The sequence below is a fragment of the Chiloscyllium punctatum genome, chromosome 12 (assembly GCF_047496795.1).
Source record: "Chiloscyllium punctatum isolate Juve2018m chromosome 12, sChiPun1.3, whole genome shotgun sequence".
Taxonomy (NCBI): Eukaryota; Metazoa; Chordata; class Chondrichthyes; order Orectolobiformes; family Hemiscylliidae; genus Chiloscyllium; species Chiloscyllium punctatum.
This window is the reverse complement of record NC_092750.1, coordinates 73,489,952-73,510,194: the sequence shown is the minus strand read 5'-3', so window position 1 is coordinate 73,510,194 and position 20,243 is coordinate 73,489,952. Positions and strand designations below refer to the sequence as shown.

The following is a 20,243-nucleotide window of genomic DNA, read 5'->3' as shown; positions in this document are numbered from 1 at the left end:
AAGAAAGGAAGATTCCATGTAGACATTTGATCTACATTCCATTCCAAAGTAATCTTACCAAAGCATCCTGATAAACGTTAGTCCATTGAACCTTTTTGGCTTTCTTTCCTGCCATCACCATAGGACGACCAAGAACATCTAAATACTCCTGTAACATGGAAACATGGGCTGCATTAAAATGGCCATCTGGTTCATCTCTGATACAGTCTAAATCATTTCCGATCTTTTCGTAGTATCTTCAAATCGAATAAATCATGCAAATACTTCGATTCCATTCAACAGTGAATGGATAGAATACTGTTCAAAGAAAATTAAACGTGTTCAACGTGACCTCAGAGACAAAGTAGTGACTGTTGCTATAAACTCTCCTCACTGCACCAGCATTTCATATTCCATATCCTGAAGAGTTCCTGGGATATTAACCTCTGGGACATGTCTGTTGATGTGAGGGAGTGATTGATGATTCATAATGTGTGCAGAATTTTCACACTGCAAAGCCATAGAAGTTGTTTGGGAGGAATTTTCTGAAGAAATTAATTCTCAGTGCACACTTATTTTATGGTTTGTCCTGAACGCATGAAACAATAGTTTACTTTATGAAAGCACATTGTCCTCTTGGAAGCCAAATGGAAACCCTAAACACAAGCAGCTTTATTGCCGGCCTGTCGTTTCTTGACTTTACTCCCAAAATTGGAATCAAGTCATACACATCGGGTCTAATGTCACCCTTTCTTGGAGAAGGTAAGAAGGGACAAGAGGATAAATAATTGGCTGGGTTGGCTCTTCTCATCGTTACTTAAGAGTGTCAACTTGTCACCACCCCAACAGCCTACCCCCTTCACCAGGCAGGAAAAGTGGCTGGATTCCTGACTGGGAAACGAGGGTGACCTTTCTGCCAGGTTACGGATGGAGAAACTCCATTTGCTTCGATTAAAGCTATCCTCCTGCTCTTACCTCAGGCTCCTTGATCCTCCTGTCTCTGCAAACCCCACATCACGAGAAGCAAAAGATAAATCCTCACCTTTAAGACAATGCTCCTATCATTGATCTCTAGGGCTCAGAGGTGCCAGCCTCTGATTGGCCAATAATATTGTTTGTGGGGCAAGTCTCCACTATTGAAGCTTGCAATTGGCAGAGAACCTCATTGATCAGCTCTTAACAAGCTGACTGGAGCTTATTTCAGTGAGCTTTCATAGTGTTGCGAGTTTGTCCACTGAACACAGCTGCCCCACAAATTAGACCACAAATTATAAAATTAATACCACGGTTTCTAAAATCTGTTTCCAAAGCTACTGAAAGCCATGTACAGTGAGAAGGGGGCAATTGATAGTGATATTTTCAGGATAACAATCTCTCACAAATCCTCAATGTCTCTAGCTGACAGCTACACAGACATGCTCACACGCTGTAGTATAAAAATGGTGTGTAGGATGGTGACACTGACAACAGCTGTCACATGCTATTGAGGCTCTGAGAACAGACCAATGGAACAAAAGTGTTGCAGAACTGTAATACAAGGACCAGTATTCTGTACAACACAATATATAAAAATGTTTATAAGAATTCCAGACTATCAGGGCACATTAGATGAGGTGGCACGGTGGCTCAGTGGTTAGCACTGCTGCCTCACAGCACCAGGGTCCCAGGTTCGATTCCAGCCTCAGGTGACTGTGTGTGGAGTTTGCACACTCTCCCCATGTCTGCATGGGTTTCCTCCCACAATCCAAAAGATGTGCAGGTCAGGTGAGTTGGCCATGCTAAATTGCCCATAGTGTTAGGTGCATTAGTCAGAAGGAAATGGGTCTGGGTGGGTACTCTTCGGAGGGTCAGTGTGGACTAGTTGGGCTGAAGAGCTTGTTTCCACATTGTAGGGAACCTAATCTAATCTAAAAAGGCAGAGATAAAGCTGCAGCAGAATTGGAGCAGGAGCAGTTTAGTCTAACCCCAAAGTTCATGGCATTCTGAATTCATGTGGACAGAACAACATGAAGTATATCCATGCTGACAGTTGAATGCATGAAGGCATCTCAACCCACATGGCACATTTAAGCATTCAAATCCTCACAAGTGCAACATGTGCATATGTAAACATATACACATGTAGATACCTAGACATATAGATCTCTTCACACATCCTCACACACCGACATGTACACATTTAAATTCCAAACAGACATACACACAAATACACAGACACCTAGACACATATACACCCACACATATATCCACATCCACACAGATGAATAATCTCAAAGAACAAAGAGCAAAGAAAATTTACAGCCCAGGAACAGGCCCTTCAGCCCTCCAAGCCTGAGCTGATCCAAATGTAATGTCTAAACCTGTCAGTCAATTCCTGAGCATCTGTATCCCTCTACTCCCCACCTACTCATGCATTTATCCAGATGCATCTTAAATGAATCTACCGTACCTCTACCACCTTTGCCGGCAATGCGTTGCAAATGCGCACCACCCTCTGTGTGAAGTACTTGCCGCGTGTATCCCCCTTAAACTTTCCATCTCTCACCTTGAAAGCATGACCTTTCGTTACTGAATCCTTCACCCTGGGAAAAAGCTTGTCTCTATCCACCCTGTCTATACCCTTCATGATTTTGTAAACCTCAATCAGGTCCCCCTTCAATCTCCTTTTTTCTAATGAAAATAAACCTAACCTATTCAACCTTTCTTCATAGAGCGCACCTTCCATACTAGGTAACATCCCCGTTAACCTTCTCTGCACCCTCTCCAAAGCGTCCATATCCTTTTGGTAATGTGGCAACCAGAACTGTACACAGTAGTCGGAATGCGACCGAAGCAATGTCTTGTACAATGTTAACATGACTTGCCAGCTGTTATACTCAATACCCCATCCAATGAAGGCAAGCATACCATATGCCTTCTTGACCACTCTATCCACTTGTGCAGCAACTTTCAGATACAATGGACCTGCACTCGCAGATCTTTCTGCCCATCAACTTTTCCCAAGGCTCTTCCGTTCTATGTATAATTCACTCTAGAATTAGTCTTGCTTAAATGCATCACCTCACATTTGTTTTGATTGAAAATCATCTGCCACTTTTCCGCCCAACTCTCCAGTCTATCTATATCTTCCTGTATTCTCAGACAGTCCCTTATGCTTTTTGCAACTCCACCAATGCTATCTCATGCAAACTATTTTGCCCTTGAAGGGGCTGCACAAATTAGAATGTACAGGCTTGCATTTTCCTGAGTTGAATAAATTGAGAGTCAATCTAATTGATGTGTTCAGAAAGATAAAATGATTCAATAAACTAAACACATTGAAATTATTTGCTCTGGTAAATCTAAAAAAAGGAAACATTTTTAAAATTAAAACTAATCTATTTGCTTGTGAAATCAGGAAAGATAGTAGAAATGTGGAACACTCTTCCACATGATTTCCAATCCTGGGGTCAACTGAAACTTACAATACTGAGACTGCTGGTTTGTTTTGATAGGTAGATGATATCAAGTGATACAAAACCGAGGAATGAAAATGGATTTGAGACACAGAAAACTAAACAAAGGAACAGAACTGGCTCAAGCAGCTGAACACACCTGTACCTCCATTCCAATGAAGTACTATTGAAAAAAATTAGTGAACAATGGTAGATATTTCCACTCTGGGAGTTGGCAAATATACTTAAGGGTAACCTTGTGTGTATATATATTAATTCTTTTTTAGGGAAAGACTATAGCAGAGAGATATCAGAAAGTATTCTAACTCAAACTTGTACAAAGTAACTAAGTAATTAATTAACTAAGCAGAGATGGCAGGTGATGTGCTGTAGCTGTATGATGTGGGAGCTGGCTGATCCCATTGTGAATGGCAGTGACCACATCTGCAGCAAGTGTTGGTTGCTGGAAGAACTCCGGATCAGAGTTGATGATCTGGAATCTGAGCTTCAAGCACTGCGGCACATCCGGGAGGGGGAAGAGTTACCTGGACGCTTTGTTTCAGGAGGCAGTCACACCTGGGAGATTAAGTAATTCACATTCAGCTAGTGATCAGGCTCATCAGAGTGTGACTATAAGTGAGGCAGGTAGGGGAAACCTGAGTTCAGGAGTGCAGGAGCCTCGGCCCTTGACCTTGTCCAACAGGTACGAGATTCTTGCTCCCTGTTCGGATGAGGAAAAGGGCTCTGGACAGGATGAGTCAACTGACCAAGGCACCATGGTGCAGAAGGCCATTCAAGAGGGGGGAGTTAATAGACAAGTAGTGGTTATAGGGGATTCTATAATTACGGGGACAGATAGTATCCTTTGCAAGCCGGATCGGGAGTCTCGCATGGTGTGTTGCCTGACCGGTGCCAGGGTGCGGGACATCTCCAACCGGCTTGAAAGGATATTGGAGCGGGAGGGGAGGATCCAGTTGTTGTGGTCCACATTGGTACTAACAACATAGGCAAGACTAGGGTGGAGGACCTGTTTGGGGATTACGAAGCACTAGGCAGGAAATTGAAGCACTGGTCCTCAAGGGTCATAATCTCCGGATTACTGCCCGAGCCACGTGCCAATTGGCATAGGGACAAGAAAATTAGGCAAGTAAACACGTGGCTAAGGGATTGGTGTGGGAAAGAGGGATTCCACTTCATGGGGCATTGGCATCAGTTTTGGAACAGGGGGGATCTGTACCGTTGGGACGGTCTCCACCTGAACCAATCAGGAACCAATGTTCGAGCGAAGAGGATAAATAGGGTGGTCAGTAGGACTTTAAACTTCTGAGTTGGGGGGAAGGGAAAGTGAAAGCGACAGGGAGTATGGCGTTAAATGGAAAGATAAGCAGCAGGATAGCATGTGTCCAGGCGGATTTAAAATTGAGGCAGACTGGGAATGCAGAAAAAAGCAAGGATAACTTAGGACATCATATGACTTCCAATATCTCTAATGATAAGAAAGTTAGCATTAAGGCACTTTACCTGAATGCTCGTAGCATTCATAACAAAGCAGATGAACTAATGGCACAGATCATAGTGAATGATTATGATGTGGTAGGCATCACAGAGACTTGGTTACAGGAGGGTCAGGACTGGCAGTTAAACCTCCAAGGATTTTCAACTTATCGAAAAGACAGGGAGGTCGGCAGAGGGGGTGGGGTTGCCTTGTTAGTTAAGAACAAATTAAATCTATGGCACTGAATGACATAGCGTCAGATGATGTGGAGTCTGTGTGGGTTGAATTGAGGAACCACAAAGGCAAAAAAAAACATAATTGGAGTTGTGTACAGACCTCCTAACAGTGGTCAGGACCAGGGATGCAACATGTACCGGGAAATAGAGAAGGCATGTCAGAAAGGCAAGGTTACATTGATCATGGGAGACTTCAATATGCAGGTGGACTGGGTAAATAATGTTGCCGGTGAATCCAAAGAAAGGGAATTCATGGAATGCTTACAGGATGGCTTTTTGGAACAGCTTGTCATGGAGCCCACAAGGGAGCAGGCTATTCTGGACCTAGTGCTTTGCAATGAACCAGACTTTATAAAAGATCTTAAAGTAAGGGAACCCTTAGGAAGCAGCAATCATAATATGGTACAGTTCAGTCTGGAGTTTGAAAGAGAGAAGGCAAAATCGGATGTAATGGTGTTACAGTTAAATAAAGGTAATTATGAGGGCATGAGAGAGGAACTGACAAAAATAGACTGGAAGCAGAGGCGCGTGGGGAAGACAATAGAGCAAAAATTGCAGGAGTTTGTGGGTATAATTGAGGACACTGTACAGAGGTTCATCCCCAAGAAAAGAAAGATTATCCAGGGAGGGATTAGACAGCCATGGCTGACAAAGGAAATCAGGAAATGTATTAAAGAAAAAGAGAGATCCTATAAAGTGGCCAAGAGCAGTGGGAAATCAGAAGATTGGGAAGGCTACAAAAACAAACAGAGGATAACAAAGAGAGTAATAAGAAAGGAGAGGATCAAATATGAAGGTAGGCTAGCCAGTAATATTAGAAACGATAGTAAAAGTTTCTTTCAATACATAAGAAACAAACGATAGGCAAAAGTAGACATTGGGCCACATCAAACTGATACTCGAAGCCTAGTGATGGGAGATAAGGAAATAGCAGGAAAACTTAACAAGTACTTTGCGTCAGTTTTCACAGTGGAAGACATGAGTAATATCCCAACAATTAAAGGGAGTCGGGGCTGAGTTGAGTATGGTTGCCATTACAAAAGAGATAGTGCTAGAAAAGCTAAAAAGTTTTAAAATTGATAAGTCTCCTGGCCCCGATGGGATACATCCTAGAGTTCTGAGAGAGGTGGCTGACGAAATAGCGGAGGCATTGGTTGAGATCTTCCAAGAGTCACTGGAGTCAGGGAAAGTCCCAGATGATTGGAAGATCGCTGTTGTAACCCCATTGTTCAAGAAAGGATCAAGACAAAAGATGAAAAATTATAGGCCAATTAGCCTAACCTCGGTGGTTGGTAAAATTCTAGAATCCATCATTAAGGATGAGGTTTCTAAATTCTTAGAAGAGCAGAGTCTGATTAGAACAAGTCAACATGGATTTAGTAAGGGGAGGTCTTGCCTGACAAACCTTCTGGTATTCTTTGAAGAGGTGACAAGTAGGTTAGTCCAGGGAAACCCAGTGGATGTGGTCTATCTAGACTTCCAAAAGGCCTTTGATAAGGTGCCACACGGGAGGCTGCTGAGCAAGGCGAGGGCCCATGGTGTTCGAGGTTAGCAACTGGGATGGATTGAGGATTGGCTATCTAACAGAAGGCAGAGAGTTGGGATAAAAGGTTCTTTTTCAGAATGGTAGCCGGTGACGAGCAGTGTCCCGCAGGGTTCAGTGTTGGGGCCACAGCTGTTCGCATTATATATTAATGATCTGGATGAAGGGACTGGGGGCATTCTAGCGAAGTTTGCAGATGATACGAAGTTAGGTGGACAGGCAGGTAGTACTGAGGAAGTGGGGAGGCTGCAGAAGGATCTAGACAGTTTGGGAGAGTGGTCCAGGAAATGGCTGATGGAATTCAACGTGAACAAATGAGAGGTCTTGCACTTTGGCAAAAAGAATAAAAGCACAGACTACTTTCTAAACGGTGAGAAAATTTGTAAAGCCAAAGTACAAAGGGATCTGGGAGTGCTAGTCAAGGCTTCTCTAAAGGTCAACATGCAGGTTGAGTCCGTGATTAAGAAAGTGAATTCAATGTTGTCACTTATCTCAAGAGGGTTGGAATATAAAAGCACCGTTGTGCTACTGAGACTTTATAAAGCTCTGGTTAGGCCCCATTTGGAGTACTGTGTCCAGTTTTGGTCCCCACACCTCAGGAAGGACATACTGACACTGGAACGTGTCCAGCGGAGATTCACACGGATGATCCCTGGAATGGTAGGTCTAACATATGAGGAACGGCTGAGGATCCTGGGATTGTATTCATTGGAGTTTAGAAGATTAAGGGGAGACTTAATAGAGACGTACAAGATAATACATGGCTTGGAAAGGGTGGACGCTAGGAAATTGTTTCCGTTAGGTGAGGAGACTAGGACCCGTGGATACAGCCTTAGAATTAGAGGGGGTAAATTCAGAACAGAAATGCAGAGACATTTCTTCAGCCAGAGAGTGGTGGGTCTGTGGAATTCATTGCCGTAGAGTGCAGTGGAGGCCGGGACGCTAAATGTCTTCAAGGCAGAGATTGATAGATTCTTGTTGTCTCGAGGAATTAAGGGCTACGGGGAGAATGCGGGTAAGTGGAGTTCAAATGCCCATCAGCCATGATTGAATGGCGGAGTGGACTCGATGGGCCAAATGGCCTTACTTCCGCTCCTATATCTTATGGTCTTAACCATAACAGATCCAAGCAAATACATGTATATTGGCCTAGGCTTGATTACAGGGAATCAACAGAATCAATAAGAAGACTAAATGAATGAGAATGTTTGTGAAAATAACATAACAAATGAAGCAATATAGCCTCTGAAGGCTGCCTAATTAACCTTAAATTTGAAAAGCTTATGCCATATGACTCATTGTGAGATAAGGAGATGTAAATAATAAGATGTGATATACTGGAGAGAGGGAAAGATTCTGGGGGAGATTAAATGTAAATGGTTAATGTGAATGTGTAAATATGATAGCCAACATCATCATTAGGAAGTGATATAAAATCACCTTGTTATTATATGGCTGTCTTTAGCAGACTAAAGACCCTTCCTGTACTTAGATGGTTCAATCAATACCTGAATCTTTACCAGTCCCACTCCTAGCTCTTCTGAAGTAAAATAGCAGAGTCTGGAGTACAAAATACCACGAATAATGGCTATCATTGTCAGGAGAAAGCATAATAGGTAAACGATAAGTCACAGGATCATCAGAAGGGAAGAAATAACAGGCCCTGCGCAGAACAATGTTGACCCCTGTGATATTTCTACAGTTTGCCCCATGATGTTCTGACGCCACTCTGTAACTCTCCAAAACAGCAGGAGTCACTCACCTGAGTATTGATCCGAATTGCTCCAATGGATGGGATTTCAAAATAATATCCTACAAAGAGAAAAAGATATTAGTAATGAAATCCATGTGAATAATAAAATACACAGAAAAATCTCAGAGACAGCAGCATCCTAATAAAACAGTTACCATTTTATCAAACCTGAAACTTCATAAATCTAAAGTACTTATTAATTTAGTAAGATGTAATCAAAATCTGATTTTATATCTGATCACCGGAGAAGATCTAAGAGATGATTAGATTCTCCCACACAATGTAAGAATTGATACAAGGTTCTAAAGAAATTGTGATTTTAAATGTAAAAGAAATCTTGAAGCTTTATTCTTGCAGAATCTATTGTCCAAAATAAAAAGTATTTGAATGGCATGAACAAAGATACCTGAAACTGTTCTAATGCACTGTGTCTTTCATTGTTCCAATGCAAGGTGACCATGACTATTCTAATGCAACGTGTTATGTATTAATGCAGCATGTTCTAATGCAACGTTCCTGTGACTTCAAATGTAGCATATCTGTCTTCATTCTAATGTAACGTTCCTGTGATTGTTCTAATGCAGCATGCCTATCACTATTCTAATGTGCCATGCCTGTGACTGTTCTTTTGTGCACCATGCCTTGACTGTTCTAATGCAATGTCCTTCTTACTATTCTAATGCCCTGTTCCTCTGGCTGTTCTCATGCAGTATCACAATGTCCTGTGTCTGTTGTAATGCATCGTGCCCGTGTCTGTTCTACTGCACCATGCCTGTGACTGTTCTAATACAGCATGACTGTGACTGCTCAAATATACCGTGCCTGTGACTGTTCTATTGCACAGTTCCAGCTATTGCAATGCAGTGTTCCTATGACTGTTTCAATGCATCTGCCTGTGACTATTGTAATGCACCCTGACTCTGTCTGCTCTAATGCCTAATGTAGCGGCCTCCCAGGGAAAACTCCTGGCCTGGTGTAACAGCCTGAAACGATCAACCCAGCTTTATGATCACCTTTGTACCTAAGATGATGCTGTTGTGGCGACGTATGAACTTTTCACTATACTCATTGGGTAAATGTGACGATAAAGTCTAATTCTAATGCTGTTCTGAGGCATCATGCCTGTGGCTGTTCAAATGCACCGTACCTGTGACTGTTCTAATGCATAGTGCCTCTTACTCTTTTAATGCCACTGTGCCTGTCACTGTTCTAGTGCATTGTGTCTGTGATGTTCTAATGCAGCGCTCCTATGACTGTTCCAATACACTGTACACGTGACTGTTTATTGCAGTGTTCCTGTGACTGTTCTAATATATTATGCATTGTCTTCACAAGGACTGTGTGATGGTCACTGTTACGGAAACTGTCATGGAAAGACAGAGTTGCAACAGGTTAACTCGTAAGTAAGTATGAGGTCATTTTCCCTCTTGTTGGTTTCCTCATTATCTGCTGCAGTCCAGCACTCATGTCCTTTGAGATGCAGCCAGCTCAATCAGTTGCACTGCTGCCAAGCTACTGTTGATAATGGCCAATGAAGTCCCCCACCTCGATTACATTTACGGCCTTTCTACCCTCAACTACTTCCATGCTTTTTACAATTGATGTTCAGCTTTGAGGAGTACAGACTCATCAGCTGAGGGGGCTAGGGGCATAAGTGCTTATCAGTAGGAAGTTGCTTTGCCCATGTCTGATTGGATGTCATGAGACATCATGAGGTCAGTCAGAAGTCCTGGTGCAATTGCAACTCAGCATCAGAACACGTCGCTCCCACCTTTACGCAGTCTATAATACTTGTAGGACAGGATATATTCAGGGACTGAGCATGACTGAGGCTTTCTGGGGCTACTTCAGATGTCAGTTAAGAGTCAATCTTACTGCTGTGGCTCTGGATTCATATATAGTGATATTATTCATACCTTTAACTGTGCTAACATTCTGCACCTGTATCTGTGCAGTGATATTCCTCATAGATTTAAGTGTGCTAACATCCTTTGCATGTAACTCTGCAGTGATGTTACTCTAGGTTTAACTGTTCTAACCTTCTGTAGTGCTATTATGATATTCCTCATAGCTTTAACCTGCTAACATTCTATACCTGTAACTACAATGATATTTCTTATATTTTTAACTATTCTAACATCCTGCGCCTGCAGCTACATTTATATTCCTCATAGCTTTAATTTGCTAATATCCTGTACCCACAGTGCAGTGATATTACTTTTATCTTTAAATATGCCTATAACCTGTACCTCTACCTCTGTAGTTATACACCTCGTAGCTTTAGTTGTGCTAGCATCCTGTGCCTGTAATTGCGCACGGATATTTCTTATACCTTCAACTGGGTCAACATCCTACATCTCTGGCGATAATTTCACAGTTATAAGTTTAACTGTGTTCACTTTCTGTGCATATAACTCTGCAATGATATTCCTCATTGTTTTCACTGTGTTAACATCCTGCACCTGTAAATGCAGTGATATTCCTCATAGTTTTAACTGTGCTAATATCCTGCACCTGTAAGTGTAGTGATTTTTGTTGTGCCTCTAACTGTGTTAACATGCTGTGCCTGTAATTCCACAAGGCCTTAACTGTGCTAACACCCCATGCCTGTAAGTGCAGTGATATTCCTCATTGCTTCAACTATGCTAACATACCTCACCTGTACCTCTGCATTGATATTCCTCTTAGCTTTAACTGCACTAATATCCTGTGCCTGTAAGTGTACAGTGATGTTCCTCGTACCTTTATTTGCACAAGCCATCCACTGTAGAGGTGTGACATCATAGTTGTGCTGTCCAACTGAGAAAGTAAAAACACGGACCTAAGAGTAGAGACAGCGAAAGAGAGAAAATGTGACTAGAGGGTACATTTAAATATTGCAGTTACATCTCTCAATCCAGCTTTTCCTGTTCTTATTCCAGATGTTTTGATGTCAATAATGTTATCTACATGTATGCTCTGTTTGTTAATTATCTTCAGCTGATTTTTTTTTGTGCTGTCATCCTCTCATGTTAGTATCACTGAAGATATTTGTCCTCCTGGAGATGGGGAGTGAATTTAAAGGAGTTTAGTGCATTGGAAGTGAATGTGAAGGAATTTGCTCCATTAGGAGGTGGAAATGAAGTGATTTGGTTCATTGGAATTCTATAAAATGTTACAGAAAGAGAAAGAGTGAGACACAATGGGATTCTGTATAATGGGAGTGAGCAGAAAAAGGGATTTAATCCATTGAGACTGTTTTCAAAGTGACCTGGATGTTAAAATGTATGTCAATGAATGGAAAATTAAGTCAACCATTAGGATTCTATCTAGGAACCCATATAAGAAAGGGACTTTATACAGCAGAATTCTGTACAATGGTAATGAATGGAAAACATTTGGCTAATTGAGATTTCACGTAATTGTGATTGGATGCAAAGAACTTTTGTCCACTGGCATTCTACAATGAAGGGTTCGATTCATTGAAATTAGGTGCAATGGAGTGAATAGGAAAGTGCTTTGTGCATTAATATTATTGGAATGGGAATGAATGGGAAGGGATTAAGTTATTTGGGAATGTGTGCATGGGAAGAACCTGAGCTATTCATGGTGGCAGCATGATGACTCAGTGTTTAGCACTGCTTTCCTGCCGCACTAGGGACACAGGTTCAATTCGACCCTTGGACAACTGTCTGCTTGGAGTTTGCACATTCTCCCCATGTCCCTGTGGTTTTCTTCCGATTTCCTACCACAGTCCAAAGATGTGTAGGTTAGGTAGATTGGTCATGTTAAATTGCCCATACTATCCAGAGATGTGCTGGCTTGGTAGATTAACCTGTACCTATTGGCTTTCGATTGCCATCCTGCATGATACAAAATTCTGACCTATTTGTTGAATCTCGAACTCTGCCTGAGCCAGTCACAGCTGCTTAAACCCTCACTCAAATGGATCATAATAAGATATTGGCCTGACTGTATGTGAAGCAGAGGGCAGCTTCAATTATTGATTTTCTGTCTCCTCCCCACCTTGTCAACCTGAATTCAAAAATCAGATGAAAGCCAATACAGGTGAAAAATAAATCAGAATATTTTCAATCATGTTTTCAAAAGAGCACCACATTTTGAGAAAATGGGGTCTAATCCGTTAAAATTGGAATTAATTAGAGACCAGTAAATTATCCAATGACCATCAACTGCATTCATGAAAACCATGTTTGACTCTGCGATAAGAATGAAGAAAAAGAACAAAGAAAATTACAGCACAGGAGCAGGCCCTTCGGCCCTCCAAGCCTGCACAAATACAGATCCTCAATCTAAACCTATCGCCTATTTTCTAAGGATCTGTATCCCTCTGCTCCCTGCCCATTCATGTACCTGTCTGGATACATCTTAAATGATGCTATCATGCCCGCCTCTACCACCTCCACTGTGCCAATGTGTTCCAGGCACCTAGCACCCTCTGCCAAAAGAACTGTCCACGCATATCTCCCATAAACTTTTCTCCTCCAACCTTGTACCCGTGACCCCAAGTAACTGAGTCCCTCACTCTGGGAAAAAGCTTCTTGCTATCCAGCCTGTCTATACCTCTCATGATTTTGTAGACCTCAATCAGGTCCCCACTCAACCTCCAGCTTTCTAATGAAAATAATCCTAATCTACTCAACTTCATTTCATAGCTGGCACCCACCATACCAGGCAACATCCTGGTGAACGTCTTCTGCACTCTCTCCAAAGTATCCACGTTCTTTTGGTAATGTGGCAACCAGATAGCCTATTTTCATTAATCAATAAGCTTCAAATTTTTTGGATCACAACACGCCACACTCATACTTACACCACTTTTGGTGTCCATTTTTAAAACTGTTCTGCAGAATCCATTTGGACAGTGTCTGATTAAATATCAACAAAAGTCGCTGGTGAATACATTGTCAATATTAAGATAAATGTACCCCTGCCTGATGTGTTTGGCCTCTATTCCTCACTTTCAGTGCTGGTCATAGCTCAACGATAGTAGGTGAGAGTCTTTAGAGTGGGTTCCGGACATGAGTGCTAGTAAACTGAAGCCCCGTGTGCCCCTCAGGTGAGCATGCAAGATGGCATGGCACCTTCAGCCTGTGGGACTGAATGGGCTATTCCTGAATCAGCCAGCAGAGGTCACTCATAGCTCACTACGCAGACAATTGTGCGTTCTTTTTCACTTCAACCTATGCATTTACAGCGAAGAGGTGGTGGATTAATCATTGCGGCATCAAGATTATTCTGAGAGCGAAAAGGCTGTTTCTAATCAAACATTATCATAATTTACGATGCAAGCAAGCATTACATCTCAAAATACTGCATTGCGTTTGCCATGCATATTTTGCGGGGGAAGAGGGAAGTTATTTTGGAAAAGGAACCAACAATGAGCTTTGACATATTAAAATGTTAATCAGGATATTAATAACAATCCCATAAGGTGAAATAGGCTACTGCAGACAGAAACAAATGAGCCATTTCCAACGACTACAGTATAGAGTTTTTAATGATTAAGATCTGTTTCCTTCATTCCAAATGCTTGTTATATTTATTTTCAGTGAATTTTGTATTGTCTTTCTACCAGTCGGAATGAACACTGTACAGTGAAGTTTCTGTGAATCAGACTGACTCTAGACACATTTAAAAATGGCAGGTGGGATCCAGATGTGGATGATCCCATTTTTACCATCAATGGGAAGGGGATAGGCCATGAATCACAGTGTGAAACCAAACTAAGAAGGACCATTTAAAATTACTGATTATTTCAATCAATCAAGCCCCATTTTTATTGTTTCAAAGGTATCAAACAATAGGGAGGGAACCAGAAATTTATGGAAGAGCCATAAAGATGCTTGAAGGTGAAGGTCTGATTAAGTGTCATGATCTGAAGATATTTTAATTCTTAGCACTATGAAAATGAAAAGAAAAACAAAAATAACTTGTAACTTGTAGTTGAAATAAAGGAGAAGACAACCTTTGCTAAAGTACACTCTCATGGACTTAGTTCATTGAGTCAAGAGTGTGGTGCTGGAAAAGAATGGCTGGTCAGGCAGCATCAGGAATGAATGGTGAAGGGCTTACGCCCAAAAACATCGATTCTCCTCTGCTCGGATGTGCTTTTCCAGTACCACACTCTTGACTCTGACCTCCAGCATCTGCAGTCCACATTTTCTCCTTACTTCACTCAGTGACAGGCCATCTTCTGAAATGCAAAAATAAAGGGAGTCCTCAATTTATGAATATCCGATTTATGAATATTTGTATTCATGAATGCGGTCCCATTCAAGGGTTTATTGATAATAGTTTAAAGATTCAACATATGAATGTTTTCTGTACTTACAAACAAATATCTTACATTATGTTTCATCGTGTACAAATAGACAATGGACACAAGAAGGAAACCTGTTCATAATGTGGGGACAGCCTGTATTAGCCAACTGTTCTGCAATTTCAGTTGTTGACATTTCCCAATGACTTTGAGGAGAAAGTGAGGACTGCAGATGCTGGAGATCAGAGCTGAAAATGTGTTGTTGGAAAAGCGCAGCAGGTCAGGCAGCATCCAAGGAACAGGAGAATCGACATTTCGGGCATAAGCCCTTCTTCAGGAATGAGGAAAGTGTGTCCAGCAGGCTAAGATAAAAGGTTGGGAGGAGGGACTTGGGGGAGGGGCGTTGGAAATGCGATAGGTGGAAGGAGGTCAAGGTGAGGGTGATAGGCCGGAGTGGGGGTGGGGCGGAGAGGTCAGGAAGAAGATTGCAGGTTACGAAGATAGGTGGAGTTGTGGACAGTGAGGAGGGCTGTTGTCGGCTGCAGAGGGACTTAGATATGATGCAGAGCTGGGCTGAGGAGTGGCAGATGGAGTTCAACCCTGCCAAGTGTGAGGTTGTCCATTTTGGAAGAACAAATATGAATGCGGAATACAGGGTTAATGGTAGGGTTCTTAGTCAGGTGGAGGAACAGAGGGATCTTGGGGTCTATGTACATAGATCTTTGAAGGTTGCCACTCAGGTGGATAGAGTTTGTAAGAAGGCCTATGGAGTATTATCGTTCAATTGCAGAGGGATTGAATTCAAGAGTCGTGAAGTGATGTTGCAGCTGTACAGGACTTTGGTTAGGCCACAGTTGGAGTACTGTGTGCAGTTCTGGTCGCCTCACTTTAGGAAAGATGTGGAAGCTTTGGAGAGGGTGCAGAGAAGATTTACCAGGATGTTGCCTGGAATGGAGAGTAGGTCGTACGAGGATAGGTTGAGAGTTCTCGGCCTTTTCTCGTTGGAACGGCGAAGGATGAGGGGTGACTTGATAGAGGTTTATAAGATGATCAGAGGAATAGATAGAGTAGACAGTCAGAAACTTTTTCCCCTGGTACAACAGAGTGTTACAAGGGGACATAAATTTAAGGTGAAGGGTGGAAGGTATAGGGGAGATGTCAGGGGTTGGTTCTTTACCCAGAGAGTGGTGGGGGCATGGAATGCGCTGCCCGTGGGAGTGGTAGAGTCAGAATCATTGGCGACCTTTAGGCGGCATTTGGATAGGTACATGGATGGGTGCTTAATCTAGGTTAGAAGTTCGGCACAACATCGTGGGCCGAAGGGCCTGTTCTGTGCTGTATTGTTCTATGTTCTATGTTAGGAAGGCGGTGCTGAGTTCGAGGGATTTGACTGAGACAAAGTGGGGGGAGGGGAACTGAGGAAACTGGAGAAATCTGAGTTCATCCCTTGTGGTTGGAGAGTTGCTAGGCGGAAGATGAGGCGCTCTTCCTCTAACCGTCGTGTTGCTATGGTCTGGCGATGGAGGAGTCCAAGGACCTGCATGTCCTTGGTGGAGTGGGAGGGGGAGTTGAAGTGTTGAGCTACGGGGTGGTTGGGTTGGTTGGCGATGGAGGAGTCCAAGGACCTGCATGTCCTTGGTGGAGTGGGAGGGGGAGTTGAAGTGTTGAGCTACGGGGTGGTTGGGTTGGTTGGGACACCCGAACAGGTTTATTTGGAAGCACTAGCTTTCCGAGTGCCGCTCCTTCATCAGGTGGTTATCTTTCTACAATTCTGTGTAGTAAGTGTCTCCCAACTTTGTTTCTAACTCACAGTGGGATATTTCAGTAGAGATCTGGTGAATTCCCATCGAAAGTTTAAATTTCCCAGGGAATCAGAGATTTGGAGCCTCTGAGGGGTCCTGATGGTTATGTCTGGTCTCGAACCAACCAGAGACTGGGAGATAAGCTGGTGACCTTTGTGTCATAAGCTGGTGTACACCATCAGTCTGTCTCACTCTGATCTGAGCAGTCTGTCTGCATTAGGTTGCCAACTCTAGTTTGGTATATTCCTTGAGGTTTCATCCTTATGATCTTCTAATTCCTGCTGACAAATCATGTACATCCTCAAGGAATCTCGCCTTCCCTTTATTAATCGAAAATTGATTGGATGATAACTGACATAGTTGAATCATGTTTTCCCACTTCCAAAACTTTAACTAATAAATGTTCGAAAAGTGAAACGAAACACTTTTCAAACCCCTGTATGATCTTTCTCTAGAATTGCTTGCAATTGCAATATTCCTGCTGACTCCAGTACTGTACTGGTAATGCCGTATCATCTATCTCTCTCTTCACTTAATTCATTTTGATGTTTCTAAACAGTGTGCTGAGCTTTGCTGTGGCTTTTCACAAAATTACCAGTTATTTTTAGTGTCTTTTTGTTTCTTAATGCCTTTCATTGTTACATTCAGCTGGTTAATTTACATCTCCTTCTCCCTGATGCCCTGCTTTATGACCATTAATCCACAGGTCTCTCTCAGTGATAGAGGTTAGTATGCACCGTCTGTTCACTTGCTCTTCTCTCTGTCCCCTCCAGTTTTTAGTCTAATGAATGTTATCCACTTCCCAATTCCATCAAAAGATGCTCGTCTTTACAGGTGCTGATTGTATATTATCGGCACTTCCTGCTTTTGTTTGGGATTTTCAACATTTACCATAATTTTACTTTATATTTATGCTTAGGAAAGACCAAGAAATACAACTGACTACTAATAATGGCAGTCTGTTGGATTAGTGTTAAAACTTGCTCACTGCCACCAAATGCTGTTAATATTTAGTGCTTACATTTATCTGTATTGATACACAAAACTACTGATTATTATGTGTAAAATACTTTAATTTCATTGAAAAATCTATTAATTCCATGACCCTATTAAAGAAAGATTCTGTATCGAAGTTCAGTGCCTTCTATGATTAAAATGAAGAAGGTTCCATATTGATATGTAATTTAGGAAGTATACTGATTTTGTACAAATACAGCAAATACTCAATTTCCTATTCAATACCCTACCGTTGAATATCACATGATGTAACATTCATTGTAACTATTAATCTAAACCTGATCTTATTTGTACTATTATTTAAAACCCATTTATATCTAGATCCTCAAAGGACAGATTATCATTGCTCCAGATACTGAGCTGTAGGCCAAGTCATCTTTATCAGGACATGTATTGAGGGAGGGTCATGCAGCTCTCTGTAGGAGGTGATATTAGATTAGATCAGATTAGATTACTTACAGTGTGGAAACAGGCCCTTCGGCCCAACAAGTCCACACCGACCCGCCGAAGCGCAACTCACCCATTCCCCTACATTTACCCCTTTACCTAACACTACGGGCAATTTAGCATGGCCAATTCACCTGACCTGCACATCTTTGGACTGTGGGAGGAAACCGGAGGAAACCCACACAGACACGGGGAGAATGTGCAAACTCCACACAGTCAGTCGCCTGAGTCGGGAATTGAACCCGGGTCTCTGGCGCTGTGAGGCAGCAGTGCTAACCACTGTGCCACCCACTTACTGATTCCGACTTACTGAAATCAACAACTCACCTGTCCAGCTTATTCAACAAGGCAATGGTGTGCACTGGAATGGTTATCTTCCAGTGACCTCAAAACATTTTATATCCTATCAGAATGCAGTCTGCACACAGATAGAAATCAGCAAATCTTATGGAAGCCACAGAGGCTGAAAATGTTGTATTTCATTTCTAGCTTTGCTCAAGTTTCCCTCATTCCTTTAAAGTATTCTTCCATGGGGGTGGTTAGAGTATTTAGTGTGACTCCATTGGTGCTGTGTTCAGTTCCAAGGTTAAATCTTCCATGGAAGTACGCCCCTGTAAATGCCTGGCAGGTCTTGGGGTGCTACATGTGGGTCCCTGACTGGAAGACACCCTCCAGTACCCTTTTCACGTGGTCATTTGTTTTGTGTGAGCCTTGACACAAATGCTGAGAGGGTACAAGAAATTCTACTCTAGGCCTCAAATTCACAACAGTTTCACCAGTGTCACTCTTTAGTCACTGAAAATGGAACCGACCGTTCAGCCCAACCAGTCCATGCTGACCATGTTCCCACATTAAACCAGTTCCACCTGCCTATGCTTGTCTCATGTTACTCCAAACCTTTCCTATTCATGAACTTATCCAAATGTCTTTTAAACGTTGCAACCATACTCACATCTACCACTCTCGTTCACACAAGTACCACCCTCTATGTAAAAGAAAGTTGCCCCCATGCCCTTTTTAAATCTTTCTCCTCTCACCTTAAAAACACCTCCCCTTGTTTTGAACTCTCCCACTGACATAAGATATAGGATCAGCAATAAGCTTTCTGGTCAACAGAGCCTGTAACCTCTCTTAATAAAATCGTTGTTGATCCTTGACCTCAATTCTTCTTTGCGATCTGATTCTAATATCGTTTGATTCTGTTACAGTCCGATAATCTTTCATTCTCAGCCTTGAACGGACTTAATAATTGAGTGTCCGCAATTCTCTGAAGTAGAGAATCCCAAAGATCCTCTGAGCGAAAAAGTTCTCTTTGCCTCAGTCTTAAATGGATGTTCTTTTAATTATGAAATGATTTCCTTTGCTCCAAGACTCTCCATCCATGGAAAACAACCTCGCAGCATTGACTTATGTTACAATAAGATCTTCTCTCATTCTATTAAACTGCAACTAGTTCAGGGCCATTCAAGTCAAACCCTCCTCAGGATAACATTCTCATCCCAGAATCAGTGCACCATCGTTCTACCTTATCTATGGAAATTTATTCTTCCTTATGTACACTTAACAAAATTATTCACAGCATTCCAGCTGTGGCCTCAAAACAGTTCACAGAATTGTTACAGTGTAGAAGGAGGTTATTCAGCCCATTGAGCCTATACTGGGTCTTCAAATAAGCATCATTACCTAGTGCAAATCTCCTGCATTTTCCACATACTCTTGCACACTATTTATGACTAAGTAATTATCCAAAGTTCTCTTGAATGCCTCAATTAACTCTACCTCCATCACATTTCCAGGAAGTTCATTTCACACCCTACCTACTGCACTTGCCATGTGAAAAATGTTTCTTTCACACTACACCTTTGCCTCTTTTGCATATCACTTTAAATCTATGCCCTCCTGATCTTGTTCCTTTTACGAGCAGGAAGACCTTCCCCCTATCTAATCCTTCAGTGGAGTCAGTTAGCACAGTTTGCTGGGTGGTTGGTTAACAATGCAAGCAGTGTGGATTCAATTCCTGCACCAGCTGAGGTTACCATGAAGGACTCTCCTTTTCAACCTTTTCCTCCTTCCTGAGGTTAAATAACCACTAGTCATCTCTTTCTAATGGTGACTAATCTATCCAACACACTTTATGATTTTTAAAACCTCTATCAAAACTCCTCTCAGCCTTCTTCTCTCCAAGGAGAACAGTCCCAATTTCTTTAATCTATCCTCCTGATTGAAGTTCTCTTTCCTGGGACCACTCTTGCAAATTGCTTCTGCACGGTTTCCA

At 42.1% G+C, this 20,243-nt stretch overlaps 1 protein-coding gene across 4 annotated transcripts in view; it reads right to left on the bottom strand.

Moving 5' to 3' along the window:
* The window catches only part of LOC140483931 (voltage-dependent calcium channel subunit alpha-2/delta-2-like), an 839,332-nt gene that overhangs the window by 106,307 nt on the left and 712,782 nt on the right, over nt 1-20,243 (bottom strand). For all 4 annotated transcript variants that reach the window (XM_072582777.1, XM_072582773.1, XM_072582774.1 and 1 more), the window contains 3 exons: nt 11,183-11,261; nt 8,450-8,499; nt 59-148 (listed from right to left, as the gene is read on the bottom strand). In XM_072582777.1, coding sequence (XP_072438878.1) covers nt 59-148; nt 8,450-8,499; nt 11,183-11,261 — 219 coding nt within the window. The remainder of the gene's footprint in view (nt 1-58; nt 149-8,449; nt 8,500-11,182; nt 11,262-20,243) is intronic.